Source organism: Chiloscyllium punctatum, chromosome 39, assembly GCF_047496795.1.
Source record: "Chiloscyllium punctatum isolate Juve2018m chromosome 39, sChiPun1.3, whole genome shotgun sequence".
Classification (NCBI taxonomy): domain Eukaryota; kingdom Metazoa; phylum Chordata; class Chondrichthyes; order Orectolobiformes; family Hemiscylliidae; genus Chiloscyllium; species Chiloscyllium punctatum.
Window position 1 is genome coordinate 45893973 of NC_092777.1, and position 20645 is coordinate 45914617.

Sequence of the window (20645 nt, forward strand, 5' to 3'; positions counted from 1 at the left end):
GCACTGCCATTGATGCTGCCTTTTGAATCATGTACGATTCTGGAGGTCTGTGTGCCTTCAGTTGAATGTAAAAACAAATGCAATGTTTTGAAGGAGGATGGGGAAAACACTGTGGCAACAGTTTGTTACAGTTTTCTCAGGGAGTCTGAGTTGCTGTGGCGACATGCATTTTTACTTGCATGTTGTAGCCTGGAGCTATGGAAAGCAATGGTAGAGGTTTCAATATTCTTTCCCTCATAAGGCTTACCAGGAACCTGTCCTACTCTTACCATTGCCACTGGCATGTGTTAGAAGGACTTACGTGTTAATAGTAAACCAGTTTGGCGACATTAGGAATGCGTCAACCTTGGCCATCAAGTTCTGGAGTAGGACGCGAAATTATTGAAACTGAGGCTTTTGACTCTGAGACAGGGACATTACCTACTATGCCACAATACCACATTCTTCCAGTTTACTTGCAAATATGCATCATTGAATCAAGATTGTTAATGAAGGTTATTTTTGCATTGTCCCCCTGTTTGTAGGGACATGAAGTGCACAAAATGGTTGCCATGTTTTCTACAATTCAAGAATCCAAAAGAATGGTAACTCCAAACAGAGAAACAAAAGATTGAACATATACAGGAAGTTGGAATGGTGACCATAAAAATGAAAAGGATATGGAGAGGGTTCCTGTTAGGACACAGAATGGGAGAGATCTGCAGGATCTAGTGGAGCTAAAAGGAAGAGTTAAAGAAAAGGACAAGGACTTTGAAGTAGATTTAATAGGTTATGAAGCAAATAAAATTGATGAGGATAAGAGTAGTGGATGCTTGCATTTTGATTTAGGCTAGCATTAGGATTTGGGGTAGAACTGGGGAACTGGCAGAGAGAAGGCTGAAGGAATTAAGTGATAAATATGCGGATCAGTGTTTCATTGCAAGGACAGATAGTGAGGCAGAGATACTAGTCAGCTCTGTTTTGTCAACAAAGTTGATACGAGATTTGAGACTGAGTTCATGGCCAAATTAGATGTTGTGTGGGTACTGTTAAGACTGAGTGAATAGCCAAGAACAAATATAGGACTCAAGCAAAAGATTTCTGGTAAACAGCAACAGGAGAGTTTATCAATGTTGTGTTGAAGAAAGTGTTGGTTAATTCAGGGCATGGCATCATATTGACAAATAACACCAAGCTATTCTTTCACTTAAGCGTGGAAATGGGATATATATTTGGAGTTATTAGCTATGGAAGGTGACCTCCTTTTTGAAGAGGCAGTTGTCGAGGGACAGGGTAAATAAATAAAAACAAGGTGAAGCCTAAGGGTAGACCCCAAAACACACCATGAATCTGCAAGCTTGAGTTCACCTGGACAATCATGCTACAGAAAGCTTTCTGTGAATCACCACCTTGATGTAGTAGAGAGGCCTGTGTGCTCCACCTGGTCAGTCGAACGTTCCACTTCCTATATATATCTCTGCAACATGTTAAGCACTTCCCCATGTCTTGGCAGCCACTTATCTCAAACGGCCACCATTAATAAGGAGATGAAACACTGGATGAGCTGAGCCAGCCTTCTACAAGCTACAGCGGCAAGTGTTTGACATCAAAAAGACCTCCACAAGATAACAAAAGTCCTGCTGTAATGAGTAATTGTCATCACACCGCACTCCTGTAGTGCAGTGAGGCCTGAACTGTGTATCAGTCATACATAGGAGCACCAGAGAAATCCCACAGCAACGCCTCTGCTGCACTGTCCAAGTTCAATAGGAGGATTGTTGAGCAAATACCAGTGTCCATCTTGAAGACAATTCCTTCAATGTTCGGCAAAACACTTGTAAAACCAATTATGACAGACTGGACATTGTGCCTGGATGGCTGAAAAATTCCATCTCCAACAGATTCTGCTTCCTTAATCATCAAATGGCTATCTCTCCAGGGGAGGACAAACAAAATGCTGCAAAGATACTTGGAGGCTCCTCTTGGAAGTGCAGCAGCATTGACATGAACTGCCGGGAGAAGCTAAATCATTCAAAATGGTGACAACGTCCATCGAGCCCCGTCATGATTAAAGTCTGAAAACCTTTAATAATGAGGCAGAAAAGAAAAGAAGAGAAAGAAAAGTCAGATTCCTTTATCTTGTGGGATGTCCTGCCATATGACTCCATGTGCCCAAAGCATCACCAATCGAGAATCTGCATGTTCAGTCACATCAGACCTACAACAGTAACTGACAGGCCTGAGTTTGATTAATTTGTTGTCATGTATGTCTTGTTATAAAATACAGTGAGAAATATTGGTGTAGAGTTGCCACTCTCTGGCGCCATCTTAAAAAACAGAAAACTGAATCAAAACACTGGAATATAAAGGCAGGAAAATGAAGAAATAAAAAGTGTCAAACTTTACAGTCCTTCTTGTTAAGTACTTCTTCACGGGCCATGGGTCTAGTGACCAGGCATGGATCCTCTTCGCTGGGCCACTGCTGAATGCAAGTCATCACTCTTGAGCACCATTTTGCCTTCACTGATGCCCTCGCCGAGTCCTCACCGGACCTCGCCAATGCAGACCCCATCGATGCTGCCAGGTACTGAACCGGGCCCAAGCACCATCCTCTTGCTGCCGTGAGTCCGCTTCAGGGCTACCTCGCCAATGCAGCCGGGTCCTGGGTCGACTCTCACGTCCACGAGTCTGCGCTGGATGCAGACGTCGCCGGGAACCCAACCTAACCTCACCTTTGTGGCAGCAGCAGCAGGGGCCATGTTTTGGTGCGAGGGCCGCCTGGGTGAGGCAGAAGCTGCTGGGAACCCAACCTCATCTCCAACACTGCCGCTGAGGGCCACTCAACACTGCTGCGACTGAGCTCTTCACCAAGAGGTAAGGAAAATAACACTGAGCAAAAAAAGCAGGAGAGAAGAGGGATAGAAAAGCGAATGGAGCTAATGAACACTTGGCTCAGAATCCCTACTCCACAAGCGACAACTCCTCAAACTAAAGGACAACCTCAATCGAGCTCTACCCTGAACACTACCCAGTTGGACATCAGGCAGGAATCCTATACTGGCATGGTGTTCAAACACAGTATTTAAGCATGTGCAAGTAGAATGGCCACTTGGATCAGTTTATTGGAAGGTAGTGGACATCCATTGAACTGTACCCTGGGATCTCTGAGAGAGAGGAAAAGATTTGCACGGCAGGGGATGTTCAAGTTAAAGTTGGGGAATGAAGTAGCCTTGTCAGGGCCAAAGATTACAGGATCATGACCAGATGGGCCAATAGGTTGAGAAATGGCAGGTAGAGCTTAATTTAGATAAATGCGAGGTGCTGCATTTTGGGAAAGCAAATCTTAGCAGGGCTTATACATTTAATGGTAAGGTCCTAGGGAGTACTGCTGAACAAAGAGACCTTGGAGTGCAGGTTAATACCTCCTTGAAAGTGGAGTCTCAGTTTAGTGAAGAAGGAATTTGGTAAGCTTTCCTTTATTGGTCAGAATATTGAGTACAGGAGTTGGGAGGTCATGTCGTAGCTGTACTGTACACTGGTTAGGCCACTGTTGGAATATTGCATGCAATTCTGTTTTCCTTCCTATCGGAAAGATGTTGTGAAACTTGAAAGGGTTTAGCAAAGATTTACAAGGATGTTGCCAGGGTTGGAGGAGTTGAGCTATAAGGAAGGGTTGAACAGGCTGGGGCTGTTTTCCCTGGAGTGTTGAAGGCTGAGGAGTGACTTTATAGAAGTTTATAAAATCATGAGGGGCATGGATAGGGTAAATAGACAAAGTCTTTTCCCTGGGTTGAGGTAGTCCAGAACTAGAGGGCACAGTTTTAGGGTGAGAGGGGACAGATATAAAAGAGACCCAAGGGGCAACTTTTTCACGTAGAGGGTGGTACATGTATGGAATGTGCTGCCAGAGGAAGTGGTGGAGGCTGGTACAATTGCAACATTTAAACGGCATCTAGATGGGTATATGAATAGGAAGGGTTTGGAGGGATATGGGCCAGGTGCTGGCAGGTGGGACTAGATTGGGTTGGGATATCTGGTCGGCGTGGACGGGTTGGACCGAAGGGTCTGTTTTCGTGCTGCACATTTCTATGACTGGAAAGCTGTAGGGGTTAACCTGGGAGCAAAATGCTGAAGTGGTGAAATGATAATTGCTACCGTAATGTGGAGACTTTACTAAGTGTCTGCAACAGTCAGAGAATTATAATAATTTAACTGCACTTAGCTACAGCTTCACCATTCACCAGTGAGTTTTGTAGGCCCCCTCTTTGTGTGAAGCTGCAGATGGTTTCAGTCTGCTCCCACCCCCCACTCATATATGAGAGAATAATGGATGAGCTCCGATTGAAGGGGTTTTGGTTTGTAGTGATCAGCACAATTTCAGCCAATTTTCAACCTGAACTGGAAATGGAACTTTATTCGGGTATTTTTTTTTTCTTCCCCATCTCATTTGACAATAGACGAGGGGCAGACAGTTGTCTCTGTTGGAATCCCTGACAGCTCCTGTATCAGCCTTGCAACAGAGCGCGTTTCCTCCCTGGGGAGCTGAACTAATGTGAACAGAGACAATCTGCAAAACGCAGATAGAGAGGGGCTACCCAGAGCACTGTCAGAACGCTGTCTGAAAATTCCCACAGGGCCACTCTGTGGGGGCACGTTGTGGATTTTCTTTTATCATTCACATCACGCGGTTGTGTTTGACAAGGACTAATGAACGCTGACACGGGGAGGTTATGCAATATTTATACAGTGCCTCAAAGACATGGCAACGTATTGCACCGACCCTGCGCTGTAGGGCAGATATGGATCCCTCGCACTATTTCCATTAACCCTTAAAGAACTGCAGCAGCTGGCTGGCCCAGGTGGGGGAGTCAGGAACTGAATGCTTTGTGCGACTGAACCAAACTCCAGCTGTCAAGAGTGATTAGATTACTTACAGTGTGGAAACAGGCCCTTCGGCCCAACAAGTCCACACCGCCCCGCCGAAGCGTAACCCACCCATACCCCTACCTCTACATTTACCCCTTACCTAACACTATGGGCAATTTAGCATGGCCAATTCACCTGGCCTGCACATCTTTGTGACTGTGGGAGGAAACCAGAGCACCCAGAGGAAACCCACGCAGACACGGGGAGAATGTGCAAACTCCACATAGTCAGTCGCCTGAGGCGGGAATTGAACCCGGGTCTCAGGCACTGTGAGGCAGCAGTGCTAACCACTGTGCCACCGTGCCGCCCATTTTAGTGCATTTTAGTCTCTGGATAGTTGCCTTGCCGAAGTTGGTGGCAATGTTTGGGCGAACAGACTCGACAGGATTGCAGTTGGAACTTCACAAAGCAGCAAGCGACAGCAGCCCGCCTTCTCTCTGCAGATGTGGTTAGCCCTGGAGGGGAGTGGCCGGTGTTGGGCCATGCAAGACCATAGTGGGGGCAGTGATCAAGGAAGGGGTATCAGACTCAGGATGATGTCTGGTCTCTGGGAAATGTGCTGGGTATGTAACACAGTTATTAAAGAAACCTTCACTGTCCACCCAAGTGGTTTCAGTCCTAAATTTAGAAGTGATTTTTTGTGTGTGTGTGTGTGTGCGCGTCGTACCTAGATGCACTGTCACTCTAAATCCTCACATCTCATTCTCGATTTTACACAGATGAAGGCAATGCCGGAGCCACTGGGGAATGTGACTGGGTCGGCGGGGGATGGGGATTTGTTTAATCGAATCATCACACTGACAGGGAAAGGTCAGCTTGCAGAATAATGCATGGAGCAAGCTGTCAGTTTGTCAATACTCATCCAGCTAATTGATCAGTCCACCCTGTTAAGTAGTTTGTGGGCCTGCACAGCGAGATTTATAACATTTTAAATAGACATCGATCAGGCACAACTTATCAGAATTTGGATTTTATGAATAGTCCTGGCGACGGGTGTTTGTATTTTCAAAGCTTGCAGGATTCCCAATGGTCAGGGCCTGAAGCAAGTTGAGCAGGTGTGTGGGAGAAACAAACACACGGAGGGAGAAGGAGAACGTAACTGAACAAAAGTCAGCTAACTGGACCATATTATTCCCACTGCAACCAAGGGGCCGTTTATATCAACGGAAAGCAGCCTGTTGTGTTGGCTGGTGTTGTGTTCACAGCCAACAGTCCTATGTCTGATCCTAAAGCTGGCTTCATGAGATGGACAGTTGGATAGGACATCATGATAACGCTGAGCATTTCCAGTAGAAAGTCATTGTTCTGTTTTAATTAATCTTCCTGAAAACCAAGCAAATGACCTTCAATGTCTGACCGTGGTCGGGAAGAATTCCAAATTCCACTGTTGTCTCTCCTTGGTGTAGGTGGTCTGTCTTAACCCTGCCCAGCCACTAGCATATCAAAATTCTAAATTGGAATCATTCACTTAAATCTGTTAAAACAGGTGAAGAAGCTTGCAACCTTTCCTTCAGACTTCTTCTAGATTTAGCTGGGGCTTGGTTAGTTCAGTTGCTTTCTGATACAGAGTAGCATGCACAGTAGAGGTTCAATTCCCATAGTAGCTGAAGTCAACATCAGAAGATCAAATCCTGGAACTCAAGTCCCTTCAACAAACTGCCAGTTACCAGCAGAGTGTCCAGTCTCAGGGAACTGCCTTTAACATTAAGGTCCTGATGAATCCTATCCCATTGCTCATCATAAGGCAGAATGTGGGAGGGTTCTTGTAATGTAGTGGTAGTGTCCCCACCTCTGGTTCAAGTCCCAGCTGCATTATAACATCTGAACAGGTTGGTTAGGACTGCACCTCCTGACTGGGCAATATTACCTTATGACAGTTAGGGCTGTAGAAGAGACACACAAGCCTATTGGCCTCAGCAAGTTTGGGCACATTAGAGCGTAATTGCACAAGCAGTGAACATCATTCCTGCTTTTGTTCACTGTTCTATATCTTCCCTGGAACTCAGATACCAATTATAAGGTTTATAAGATTATCATGCTTTAGGATCAAGCTTTTAACTTAAGGCACTTGTTCACTTAGTGCCTACCTGCCTTGCCATACTGTGCCAATTAGCGCAGTCACATAACCTCGCAGCTTGTCTTCCTGGTCAGCGGTCCTCAGTCAAGTTGGAATATATCTTACTCTAGGGCAATGTGTGACATCAATTTCATCTGCTCCAAATGCCAGCAGCGTACACAGCAAGCAGACATGTCACAAACCTCTAGGTGAGCAGTTCTTATTGACATCCATGGAGATACCCATCAGTCAAGGGGTACCTGGAACAGTAAGTCAAGGGCAGTCTCCAGTACCAGTCTGGGGATTGGCCATGGTCAAGCATACAGTTGGAGTGATTGCTTGATCCCAGTATTTAGGTTAAAGTCATCTCTATTGCACTGGTTGACAACCTACACCAGACCTGAGAAAAGTCAGATACGCAAAAGATTTTGAAGAAGATTTGGATGAAAGATTTTGAGGAAGGATGGTCTGTGACAGGGTGGAAAGCTGGAAATGTTGAATGGGACAAGTGAGTTAGTCTTATCGGGCCAAAAGGAATAGTGGGCTGAGAGCAGTAGGGGGAAAGGTTTTGCATCATATCAGATATTTTGCTATCTGAAAGCAAGAGCAAACCAAAGCATGCAAAGGAAGGGAACAAAGTTAGGGGGTGGTGTGAAATGGAATTCATTGTCTGAAATTGTTGAAGTCAACCTTGAGTCTGGAAGGCTGTGAAGTGCCTAATTGAAAGAGGAGGTGCTGCTCCTCAAATTTCCATTCAGCATCATTAGAACAGTGCAGCAGGCCAAGGACAGATATGTCCATATGAGAACAATGGGGAAGCATTAAAATGAGAGGCCACTGGAAGCTTGAGGTCAGGTTGTGGGCTGAGTGGAGTGAGCTTCACAAGAGTAATATAGTCCTTTCTCAGAGGGTGCTGGTTCCCCAGATGTAGGACTGACCAGGATCAGAAGAACCCCAAGGTGACAACCTGAGCTGCCCCACAATGACTGGTGCAAACCTGTTGCACAGGATCTGTATTCAGCTGTGAGGGAGCAAGCTAAAGTCCATTTTATGGCCAGGGAAACGAGTATTTGTATACTGGTCTATTGGGATCACATCCCACAGTTCCCTTCATTTTCCTGAAAATTAATAACACATGGCTCTGCTGAGGGGCCATTTTTTGATAATAAGCTGGCCAACTATGAAAGAAAGAGATTGTGTTTGAACAAAGGCATAGCACCACCTACTGACTCTCAATGCCATTACAACACAAAGCAGCGAGAGACAAAAAAACCCAGCAAGGTTTGGAAAGCATCCATCCATCACATTCATCTGTTTGCAGAATAGCAAGAGTGCAACTTGATTCCCAGACTTGATGCATTGATATGGTACGTTGGAGTCATCTGAAACTGGTTAATCACAATCCAATCTGTTGAAAGGAGACACAATTTGCCATGCTATCAGAATATGCTAGGTATTGACTGTTCCCTGTTACACCATCAATACAGAGATTTTAGAAAGTGCATTTTTAAAAAGAAAAAGCATGTAATTCAAATTCTCATTTTAATTTCATATTCTTAACATTTTAGCAGATTTTCTTTTCCTATTTTCCTGTAAATGTGATCCTCTAATTAAACACAAGCCAGGAATCAGCACTCACAGGATCCTCTGAATCTGTGCTCATTAGTATCAGACCAAGTGGTGCATTAAAAGCATCCATTTTAATAGTGCTTTTCTGCACCTTTGGTCCATCCTCTGCTGATGCTAGTGACTGAGACAATTTTGTTTTGGCACCAGATGCCCTCTGCTGCCTCACACGAGGAACCATTCCTCATTGGAAAGGCTTGACTGTGAGTGTTGACAGATTTGCCAAGCCTTGCTTGTCTCGGTCAACTCCTGTCCAATCTCTAACCTCCACTTTCTTTTCCAAGGTCCTTTGAACATGCCAACACCGTCCTGTTGTGTTTGCAGCTCTTCCAAAATTCGCTCTTTGAATGCTACCAGCCTGCACTCCACACTAACCAAAACACCAAGGCTACACTTGTCAAAGTTACCACATTATCACCTCTGATTGCAACCGTGGCAATTTACTCCTCAATTAACTCTCTGCTGCATTTGACAGGGTTCATTACACCAGCTCCTCCTCCACCAATTTTGCTCTTTGGTTCACCTCAGCAGAAAGATCTTTGTTTGCTTTACCCTGATACCTGTCCTAATACAAGGAGAAAGTGAGTGCAGATGCTGAAGAGTCAGAGTCAAAAAGTGTGGTGCTTTGATTCCCTTTCTCAAGGTCAATAAAGCCAATAACAGCATCCCTGCTGGCAATCCAGCAGAGAATAAATAATTCAGGAATTGAATCTGGGACCTTTAGGTGGATATGGTTGAGCTAAATGTTGCCTTTACCAACTGACCAAAAAGTACAGCATTTAATAACAGATTTGCTCATCATTCCTAGCTTAATGACCAAATGCTTCCATTAATTTCTTTAGGACAGGCCGCTGTGGGTTCATCGTCGAGAGTGCGGTGCTGGAAAAGCACAGCAGGTCAGGCAGCATCAGAGGAGCAGGAGAATCGATGTTTCGGGCATAAGCCCTTCATCGCTGTGGGTCCGTGCCCAGAAACAAATATTAAATTCAATATTTAAGATTTATTTCTGTTAAGCTTTCAACAGCATCAGAAATCATCATTATAAACTTTCTTCTGCTTCTTTAAAAGATAAATATATTTAGTTGTTTTGAACAGAACTGACCATATGGACATCTCCCAAGAAGACCAGACATCAGAAAGCACGTCAGGAACTCAGATTAGAAATCTTTTAACCACAACCGAATAAAACAGGCTGTTCAATGCTAGGTGTATGATGTGGTCCAAATACACAGGCCTGTTCAGTGAATCCAAAAGTAGACCAGAAAATGTCCTTTCCCTGGGGGGAGCTTTGAGTCCTAAAACAACTAAGGGAGGCTCTTGAACTTGGGGAGAGAGTTAGTGCAAGTTATGTGGAGAAATTGCAGAAGGAAGACACACTGTGACTGAAAGCATTTTCTGCTGATTACAGATTTCCAACTGGTGCAGGATACCTCCTGTGTTTCGTTACATGGGCCTTTTATGAAGTGTTTCACAACATTTTAAGCTACGTTGTCAAAAACACAATTATTCACTTTTGCTTTTGTTGTCCTCAGTCTTTCAGCACTCATTGCTCAAACCTGATTTCTTATGATCTGTTTGTTTCTCAGCAACATAATTAAGTTGAATCAAATAGTTTGTCAGACACAATTCAATGCTTAAAATGTTTTTATACATAAACATAGTCTGTAATGAGTAATTAAATAAAGGAAAATCGAGACCTGATGAAGCACAGTGTCAAAATAATGCATTTTTTTATTTTCCAGTGAAGCCAGCCTTTCAGAAACGTACATTTGAGTTCAGAAATACTGAATTAAGGAGTAACAGCTCTTGATGATTCCGGCAGGATGAAAATGCTTCAACTTGCGACCAATCTGCACTCAACCTTAGATGGAAAGAGCTACATTTTGACAAGATTCTTCTGCTTGCAGGCTACTGCTGGACAGCAAGAACCTAGATCAAATCTCACTCACCCATTCAACTCTGTCAGAAGTGTGTTTGAAAGTTCTAACTCTCATTAAAGTGAATCATTTGGTTTATCACAAGATGCTAGCAGGCATGGAAGACCATTTGGCCCATCTTAATTTGTCCATCCATAAAGTCTGTAGTCTTCTCATTGTTGCACTTGTCTTTTAAAACGTTGCCCCCACCTCGACTGTATTTCAAAATCCATTTCATGAATATCAGCCCTAAACTGTCTCCTTATTAGATCAAACCTGTGTCCCTTTATTCAGCTTCCACAGCTTAATGTGTTCTTTACTATTTGTAATCTTGTATAACTCTGTAAGATCACATTTATTTATCTTGGAGAGAAGTTTCTATGTCATGTCGTTCCAGTCTTTTATTGTTGATCCCTAGCACAGTTGCAATGCATGAATATATCTGGATTCTTGGTACAAACAATTGGAAATATTACCTGAGTCTGACCAGAGGGCTGTAAAACTTGTCCATCTATCCCTAGAACTTCATATAGATCCAATCAGAAACTGCCATTTTAAGTACCTCCAGGATCACAGTATCTGGGCAGCACACACATGACTGGAGGGTAAGTGTAGGAAATTGAGGCATTTGTCCCATCATCATTGTCAGCATCCTGTCACTTGCACACACTGCAAACATGGCTAGTGAGAGTGGGTGTTTGAGCCAGTGATGGAATACTGGTCAAACTAGCTGCATTGTCCTGGCTAGTGTTGCTGTTTCTATGCTCACCCAGGCAATTGTAGACAGTTCAATCATATTCCTCAATTGTAACTGGAGGAAAGCTTTCACTGGGTCTGAATGTCAGCCGCTCATAGCAAAAAATCCAGCTTCTGGCCTGCTCTCGCTGCAACAGAATTAATGTGGCTGCTTCAACTGGGTTCCAGGTTCATGGTAATCTGGTTTGGACGTTGAACAGCAAGATGGGGTTGTTGGGTTCTTGTTCTAGATGGCATTGACATCCCACAAGCGGCAATGTTATTTGGCACTCATCAGCCCGAATCTGGATCTAAGACTTGCTGTGTGCAGGCACTGACTTCTTCATTACCTTGGGAAACTTGATTAAAGTGTAACACTATGTAACCACCAACTAAGAACTCTGCTTCTGACCTTGTTATCTATGTGCTACACCTTCGTCAGTCTCTATTTTCAATTTTCTTCCATCCTCCTCTTCTGAAGGTATCAACTCTGTCAACAAAAGTATTTCCACAAGGATTTGGGGTAACAAGGGTATCAACCTCATGTATCAACCTCAACAGTGAGTGTCAATTTATTGAAAGCAGACCGATCATCGAATTCATCATCCCTAACCCTAAGGCACTGAGGCTAGTTGTTATTCCATGACCACTGTGGTTGTTACAGGTCAGTAGGGATCAAAGAGAGCTTTCACAATCTGAATGACTTGTGGACAGTCAATTTAACTCCAATTTTTCCAATACAGTATAAACCTTTAAACTAGTATTTTAATGAAATTAAATAAATAGTTACAGATATCAGTCAGCATTTATTGACAAACAATTTTATTTCAAGTTTTTCAACACTGCATTTGTTATCAAGTTACATTTATGTATCTCCCATCTGATAAAAGCAGTTTCCCATCTTAACTCTCACATGAGTGTGGCAACAATACCATTTACATTGTTGGGCCATTTATCACAGTGAAATATCAGGAATTGCAAGCTCTTATTTAACAATGAGGTTCATGCAAATGGTACAAAGACCATAAGTATCACAGAAACACATCAGTCCACATCCTCCAACCTGCACTGATCCATTATTTCACTGTGACCATCAATGTCATTCCTTATGTTTTTATAAAACTCTGAGGTGTTTCAATGATGCGACAAAGTGCTTTCCATTACAAATTATTTTCAGAGTACAATGACTCTGCTAAAGCAAACTACCCCAGCTCTTTGGCCAAGGGGGCTGCTATTACAACATTTATGAATTACAGAGTGTCCAGTTGGCTCAAGACCAGAATTCTTGTCTCACAATCAGAAGACTGAGTAGTTTGAACAGTTCCAGTTGTTATACGATAACCAAATCAGTGTTCCTCAGCTGCCCGTATAGCTGCAGAAGTTTGGCCGCAGTATCACTCATATTGATTTCCACCCCAACACACAACTGGTCGCGCAACGACTGCACCTCTTTAAGCAGGCCCTGAAGTAAAACAAAATCCAAAAGAAGAAATTACAGTGTGAACAATCCCAGAGAGATCTCTTGCTCTTTCTGCAACACAAACTGACTACCATCTGGAATGTGATACTGGACCGTCTGAAGAGAGCATTTTGAACTGCTGCATCCTCCCACCTGCTCCCAACATTTGGAAAATTGGTCAAATTGTCGACCTGGATCACATGCCTTCAAGAGTAAAAGTGGAGTTGAATTTGACCAAGTAAAGGCAATCCTTTAATTTGTTGCTTTATGAATTTCAAACTTTATTGCATTTTTGTTGGGATGGGAATTCTGTTCATGGAATTAAGTCCCCAAAAGTAGAGAATTTTAAAAAAAACTTGTTTTTATTCAGGTTGTAAGTTTGCTCACCGAGCTGGAAGGTTTGTTTTCAGATGTTTCGTCACAATACCAGGTAACATCATCAGTGAGCCTCCGATGAAGCGTGACCATTCTGTCCCGCTTTCTATTTGTGCTCCTTACTCTGTTAAGGTGGGTGATATCATTTCCAGGACTTCTTCTCAGAGGTTGGTAAATGGGGTCTAAATCAAATGTATTTATTGATGGAGTTGAGGTTTGAAAGCCAGCTCTCTTGGAATTCCTGTGTGTGTTGCTGTTTAGCCTGTCCTAGGATGGATGTGTTGTCCCGGTTGAAGTGGTGTCCTTCTTCGTCTGTGTGTAAGGATACTAGTGATAGCTGGTCATGTCTTTTGGTGGCTAGTTGGTGTTCATGTATCCTGGTGGCACATTTCCTGCCTTTCTGTCTGATGCAGTGTTTGTTGCAGTCCTTACAGGGTATTTTGTAAATGACATTCATTTTGCTAGGTGTTGGTATAGGGTCCTTTAGGTTCATCAGTAGCTGTTTCACTGTATTGGTAGGTTGGTGGGCTACCATGATGCCAAGGGGTTGAAGTTGTCTGGTAGTTATCTCTGAAATGCCTTTGAGGTACAGTAATGTGGCGAGACTCTCTGGGAGTGTTGTGTCTCCTTGTTTGGGTTTGTTGTTTTAAGAAATGACGGACTGTGTTTATCGGCTATCCTTTGTTCTTAAATACGCTCAATAGATATTTTTCTTCTGCTCATAGTTCCTGGGGGCTGCAGTGTGTTGTAGCCCATTTAAGTAATTTCCTGATGCAGCTCCATTTGTGGGTGTTGGGGTGATTGCTCCTGTAGTTAAGTATCTGGTCGGTGTGTGCTGCTTTCCTGTAGACGCTGGTTTGCAATTCTCCATTGACTGTTGACTGTGACAGCACACTCCCCTTTCTAGATGTCACAGTGGAACGAACAGTCAATGGAGAACTGCAGACCAGTGCTTCACTGGAGGCTGACTGATGATGTTACCCAGCATGGTGACAAAACGTCTGAGAACAAACCTACCAGCTCAGCGCGCAAACTTACAACCTGAATCTCAACCTGAGCTACAAATAGAGTCATAGAGTCATATAGCATGGAAACAGACTTCTCAGTCCAACTCGTCCATGCTGACCAGATATCCGAACCTAATCTAGTCCCATTTGCCAGCACTTGGCCCATATCTCTCTAAACCTTTCCTATTCACATATCCATCCAGATGCCTTTAAAATGCAGTAATGGTACCAGCCTCCACCACTTCCTCTGGCAGCTCATTCCATGCATGCATCACCTTTTGTGTGAAAACCTTGCCCTTTAGGTCCCTTTTATATCTTTCCCCTCTCACCTCAAACCCTCTAGTTCTGGACTTCCCCAGCCTAGGGAAAAGACTTTGTCTATTTACCCTATCCATGCTCCTCATTGATTTTATAAACCTCTATTAGGTCACCCCTCAGCCTTCGACGCTCCAGGGAAAGCAGCCCCAGTCTATTCAGCCTCTGCCTATAACTCAAATCCTCCAACCCTGGCAACATCCTTGTAAATCTTTTCTGAATCCTTTCGAGTTTCACAACATCCCTCCAATAGGAAGGAGATTAGAAGTAAAAGCAATATTCCAAAAGTGGCCTAACCAATGTCCTGTACTGCTGCAATATACCTCCCAACTCCAATACTCAATGGTCTGACCAATAAAAGAAAGAACACCAAATGCTGCCTTCGCTATCCTATCTACCTGTGAATCTACTTTCAAGGAGCTGTGAACCTGCACTCCAAGGTCTCCCCGTTCAGCAACACTCCCCAGAACCCCACCACCAAGTGTATAAGTCCAGCTAAGACCTGCTTTCACAAATGCAGCACCCCGTATCCACCCAAATTGAACCCCATCTGCCACTCCGCAGCCCACTGGCCCATCCGATCAAGACCTCGCCATAATCTGAGGCAACTTCCTCGCCGTCCACCACACCCACCAACCCTGCAAAAACCCACCAAATATACCTCCCAAGTTCACATGCAAATCATCCACACAAATGATGAAAAGCAGTGAACACAGCACCAATCCCCGCAGCTCTCCATCAGTCACAGGCCTCCAGCCTGAAAAACAACCCTCCACCACCACCCTCTGTTCTCCACCCTTCAGCCGGCCCTGCATCCAAATGGCCAAATCTCCCTGCACTCCATGAGATCCAACCCCGCCAGCCAGTCTCCCACAGGGAACCCCATTGAACTCCCCACCGAAGCCAACACAGATAACGTTCACCGCTCTGCCCTCATCAATCGTCCCTGCTACTTTTTCAAAAAACTCAATCAAGTTTGTGAGACATGATTTCCCATGCACAAAGCCATATTGACTATCCCTAATCAGTCCTTGCCTTTCCAAATACTTGTAAACAGTGTACCTCTGGATTACCTCCAACAACTTGCCTACCACCGACGTCAGGCAAACTTGCAGGTTAGTGTCCTAGATCTTTAACTAAAACGTAGGTGAGACAATTTGTTTAATTTCGGTGATTAAATTAGAAGAGAGAGAAATGGCTCTTAAAATTGCTAAAGAGGTTCTGAGATTTGAAGATGATTCTCAAATTTGCCAAGAAAGTTTAGAAGAAAAGAAAAAAGCTTTACTTTTAGAATTAGTAAATAAGTTAGATTTGGGTTTAACTAAGGACAAAAGTAAAGCTGAAATTGTAAGGGAATTACTCACTTAGATGTGTCAAAGAAACAGACAAGTGCAGTAGAGGTAAAAAAAAACCCTTAAATTACAACTGAGGAAAATGGAGTTAGAAGATAAACAAAGGGAGTGAGAAAGAGAAAGAGAGAAGGGAGAGAGGAAAAAGAGAGAGAGAGAGAGGCTTTTAGCTGAGCAAAGGGAAAAAGAAGAAAGGGAGAGACAAAAAGAGAATTTGAACTTGAGAAGTTGCGACTTAACCAGCAAAGTTAAGGTAACAGGATAGAGATTAAAAGAGAAGGTAGTAATATATACAAATATGTCAAAACTCTGTCACATTTTGATGAGAAAGAAGTTGAAGCCTTTGTTATTTCATTCAAAAAATTGGCTAGGCAGAGGGGTGGTCAGAGGATTTATGGGTAATACTAGTTCAGACTAAACTGGTAGGCAGAGCTTGTGAGATGTTTGCCACACTGTCAGACAAGGTGACAAGAGATTATAAAGAGGTTAAGTAGGCTATTTTAAGTACTTATGAATTGTTACCAGAAGCACATAGACAGCAGTTCAGAAACACAAAGGGGGAATCTGGTCAGACTTACGTTGAGTTTGAAAGAATGAAACATAGTCATTTTGACTGATGGGTGCGTGTTTTGAAAATAGATAAGACAGTTGAGGCTCGAAGAGAGATTATTCTGCTGGAGGAATTTAAAAACTCACTTCCAGAGATGGTAAGAATTCATGTGGAGGAACAGAAAGTTCAGGAAATGAGAAGGGCAGCAGAATTAGCAGATGAGGACATGTTGATGCATAAGCCAAGCTTTCAGCCAGAATTTCATCCTGTGAGGGACAGAAGTTGGGAGAAAGGGAGATCCTACACTACAAAACCAAGAGTAGACAGCACTGCTAAGAATTTACCATAGGATAAAAAAGAAGCTCAGGGGGGTGGAAAGCAGGTGAAAGGCCTCAGGTGTTTCCACTGTTATGGAGTGGGGCACAGTAAATTACAGTGCCAGTGGTTTCAGAAGGGCAGTGGGAAAAGGTGTTTTCACTGCCAGAAGGTGGGACATGTAAAGTCACAGTGCTGGTCATTAAAGAAAAGCACTGTGGGAAAAGATGGAGTAAAAGAAGCTAAGCCAGTGACATTAGTAAAGGTAGTAAGGAAACCCCAAGAAGAGTCAAGGAGCTGCAGGCAAGTGCACAGCCTAGGCAGGGGCTAGGGATGGGGTTAGTATCTGATCTCTACAAATAATTCACCTCCATGGGTAAAGTTTACTCAGAAAGAACAGGGGAGAAGGACAAGAAGTTATAAGTTTGAGAGATAGAGGATCTAACCAGTTGCTGATAGTAAGGGATGAACAAATAGGCACCCTTTCTGATCTGTTACCCGAGAGTGTGGTAATTTGTGGGATAGATGTTCAGAAAGATCTGTGTAAGATCAGGTTGGAGTGCTAACTTAAGAATGGGGAAGTTACAGTGGGAGTGTTTGACAGAGTGTCAGTTCCAGGAATTCAGTTTGTTCTTGAGAATGATTTAGCAGGGTCCAAGCTGGGAATGACTCCCCTTGTTGTGGAGAAGCCCAAGGAAGACCAAGAAATGGAGGAGTTAAAACAGAAATATCCTGATATTTTCCCAGACTGTGTGGTAACCAGATCCCACTATCATAAGTCACAGCATGAAGTGAAAAGTAAAGAGAAAGATGAAGGAGTTGAGGTTCAGTTAGCGGATACCCTGTTTGATGTAATGGTGCAGTAAAGACCTGAACAAGCAGGGGGTCAGACAGAAGTGTTTACTCCTGAACGGCTAAGGGACTTGCAACAGCGGGACAAGACAATAAAAGATATATATGTGGATGTGTCCTCTGAAAAGGAGGCAGAGATTATTCCGGAGGGTTATTATCTGAAAAAAATGGAGACCACGGCAGATTAGTGCAGAAGAGAAATGGGCCAAAGTGCACCAGATTGTATTGCCAGTAGCATACAGACAGGAGGTGTTATGGGTAGTACATGAACTACCTGTAGGAGGTCACCTACAGGTACGAAAGACTCAGGTTCAGGTACAAAAGCATTTTTATTGGCCTGGAATGGACCAGGATGTCATTAACTTTTGCTGAATGTGTCGTACGTGCCAAATTGTAGGTAAGCCACAGGCAGTAATAAAACCAGCACCTTTGTTTCCAATTCCCACGTTTGAAGAACCTTTTACACAGGTTATAATTGATTGTGTAGGTCCCCTCCCGAGAACTAAAAGTGGGAATCACTAGTTGTTAACCATAATGGATGTATCTACCAGATTTCCGAAGGCTCCATTACGGAGTATCAATGCAAAAAGAGTAGGAGAGGAGTTAGTAGGTTTCTTCACACAGTATGGGCTACTCAGAGAGAGTCAGTCTGGCCAAGGGTCTAATTTTACTGCTAGGCTGTTATGGATAGCTTAGATATACAGCACTTTAAATCTAGTTTGTATCATCCTGATTCCCAGGGAGCTTTAGAAAGGTGGCATCAGACCTTGAAGACCATGTTGAAAGCATACTGTCAGACTTACCCGAGTGATTGGGATAAAGGTATCCCATTCATATTGTCTGCCATTAGAGATGCCCAAACGAATCTACTCAGTTCACTCCCTTTGAGTTAATATTCGGTCATGAAGTAAGAGGCCCTTTGAAATTAATTATAGAAAAATTGACAGGATCAAAATCGGAGATCTCACACTTAGATTATGTATTGGAGATGAGGGAGAGAAGTTCTCACACTTGGATTATATATCGGAGGTGAGGTAGAGATTAAATAGAGTAGTTGAGTTAGCCAAACAGCAGCTAAAGAGGGCACAGATGTAGAATGAAGCAGGTGATAGATCAAAGCTCTGAGACTCTGATGTTTTCCTGAGGGGCTGATGTGTTAGTACTGTTAGCAGTGATAGGAGATCCCTTCAAAGCCAGGTTTAGTGGTCCCTATCAAATTGAGAAAAAGTTGAGTCAGGTGAACTACTTAGTAAAGATGCCAGACAGAAAATAAAAGTATTGAGTATGTCATGTGAACATATTGAAACCAAATTACATTAGAGAGAAAGAACTGGAGTAACAGGTGTTAGTTACTGCCCCACAGAGTGAGGAATCAAATGCAGATGATGTGGATTTTGATGTGCCTCAAAATAGATTTAAAAATGAAGAAGTCCTTGAGGAATTAGGAAGCTATCTATCTCAGGAGCATAAAATGCAGATGAAAGATTTGTTACTGCAGTATAAGGACATCTTCTCAGAAGTCGCAAACTTTTCTTTATTCTTGAGTTGTGGGCACAGTGTTAATTCCCACCCTTAGCTGCCCTGAGATATTTACAGTCTTCAATGTAGTGTGGAACTGGAGTCCTATACCAGCTACAGTGCACTCTTCTTTGGAGCAAAATGGAAAGCTTTGTGTATTATCATCTACTGCCACCAGAGGCCTCTAGCATGCCAAGAAAATTCTCCATTAAAAAAATCCTTACTGCAGCAGGCATTTTTCTTATAGTTGACACTAATATTTAGGTCATTTTTAAAAACAGTCTTAGCATAATTTGGCCTACAGAATCTGACTAGAAGGCAGATTCAATTCCACAAACAAAATCGGTGTCCCAAATAAAATGTGGTTAAGTTAGAAATTCCTTAAGCATCAACTCATCGGATTTGTTTTACTTAGTCAAATTCAATTCCAGATTTCCTTTTTAAGATGTAAGATCCAGGTGTACAATTTGACCAATTTTGCTAACCAACCAACTTCAGCTCTGATCAGAATAAATTTATTTTTGCAGATTGAGCATATAATAGATACAAAATTGAACATACATGTTGGCCTGAAGCCTCTTTCTGCAGAAGTAATCAAGAACGAAGAGGAATCTTTACAAATTAAAGTGCTTGAATCAAATAAAGCAGGAAATTGTATTCTGCACCTGTATTAGCTGAGGTTCACTGGTCAGGAAGAGATCAAGAGCTATCGTTAACAACATCCCAGCAAAAAGCTCACAATACAATACCACTAACTGATCTGGATAATTAAGCACTGAAACGGATAGTAAATTAGATTTGCATTGGTGATGGTAGCCCCTCACTACGTCACATACTAGTCATCAAACAGATGCAGAAACAGTGTGCATTGACTAGCTACTTAACCACTCATGCAACCTCACTTTCTTGCCTGTTCACAATAACCTTTGATTCCCTGTTGTCCCAAAGTCTGTTGATCTCAACCCTGAAATTACTCAATTGAGTAGCCACAGTTCTTGGAGGCAGCAGATTCCAAAGATACACAGCCCTCTGTGGGAAGAAATTCATCCTCGCCTTTTCATTCCTGAAAATGTTGCCCCCAATTCTAAAGTCCTAAACCATTTAGCATCCAATGCAAAATCATCTCCGAATTTTTCACATGACCTTTGATTTTCCAAGTGTCCCTGTGGAGATGCCTATTTGGATGCAACAGCCAACATCAGATACTCTCTGCCCTTTGTTGCCATGTATAGTGTGTTAGATCATAATAACATCAGCACCTAGTCTTAACTGAACATGCACTGCATTTTTGAATTTATGCCCGACTGAGAAACCTCTCAGTAAGAAAATTACTGTTGAATGGCAGAGTGTAGAATTGAGAGATGACAGCACATCCCAAGTGATAGAATTTTTATTCAGTTCCAGAAAATAATATTCACTGTGCTCTTCACCAACTGGAGGTAGCTAAGTCAATTGTTCTCATTGCATACTACTGTTACCTAAATAGGTCTCTACATGCCTTAACAGATTCACTGGCAGGTTCTCTTGAGTTGCACTGCCCTTTGGTTTATGATGTAGATTCTTATAGTCAGGATCAAAATAAAGATTAATTTTCACCCTTTTTCAGCAGGTTCAGCAACAAGAATAAGTGATGGGAAAAATCTCTGATTAAATCAATTTCCTTTCAT

The 20645-nt window shown here is 42.9% G+C and overlaps 1 protein-coding gene and 1 long non-coding RNA gene across 5 annotated transcripts in view; one reads left to right on the top strand and one right to left on the bottom strand.

Moving 5' to 3' along the window:
• LOC140464230 (uncharacterized) overlaps nucleotides 1-11194 on the top strand; it is a 34261-nt gene extending 23067 nt beyond the window's left edge. Inside the window, exon 3 of the long non-coding RNA XR_011954888.1 lies at nucleotides 10330-11194. This is a non-coding gene — a long non-coding RNA (uncharacterized lncRNA). The remainder of the gene's footprint in view (nucleotides 1-10329) is intronic.
• Nucleotides 11195-12043: 849 nt separating this feature from the next.
• faap100 (FA core complex associated protein 100) overlaps nucleotides 12044-20645 on the bottom strand; it is a 36046-nt gene continuing 27444 nt past the window's right edge. For 3 of the 4 annotated variants that reach the window (XM_072558597.1, XM_072558596.1, XM_072558598.1), the window contains exon 9: nucleotides 12044-12700. In XM_072558597.1, coding sequence (XP_072414698.1) covers nucleotides 12569-12700 — 132 coding nt within the window. In that variant the 3' untranslated portion in view covers nucleotides 12044-12568. Of the gene's footprint in view, nucleotides 12701-18263; nucleotides 18378-20645 lie in introns of all 4 variants that reach the window. The other variant, XR_011954842.1, reaches the window with a different exon arrangement.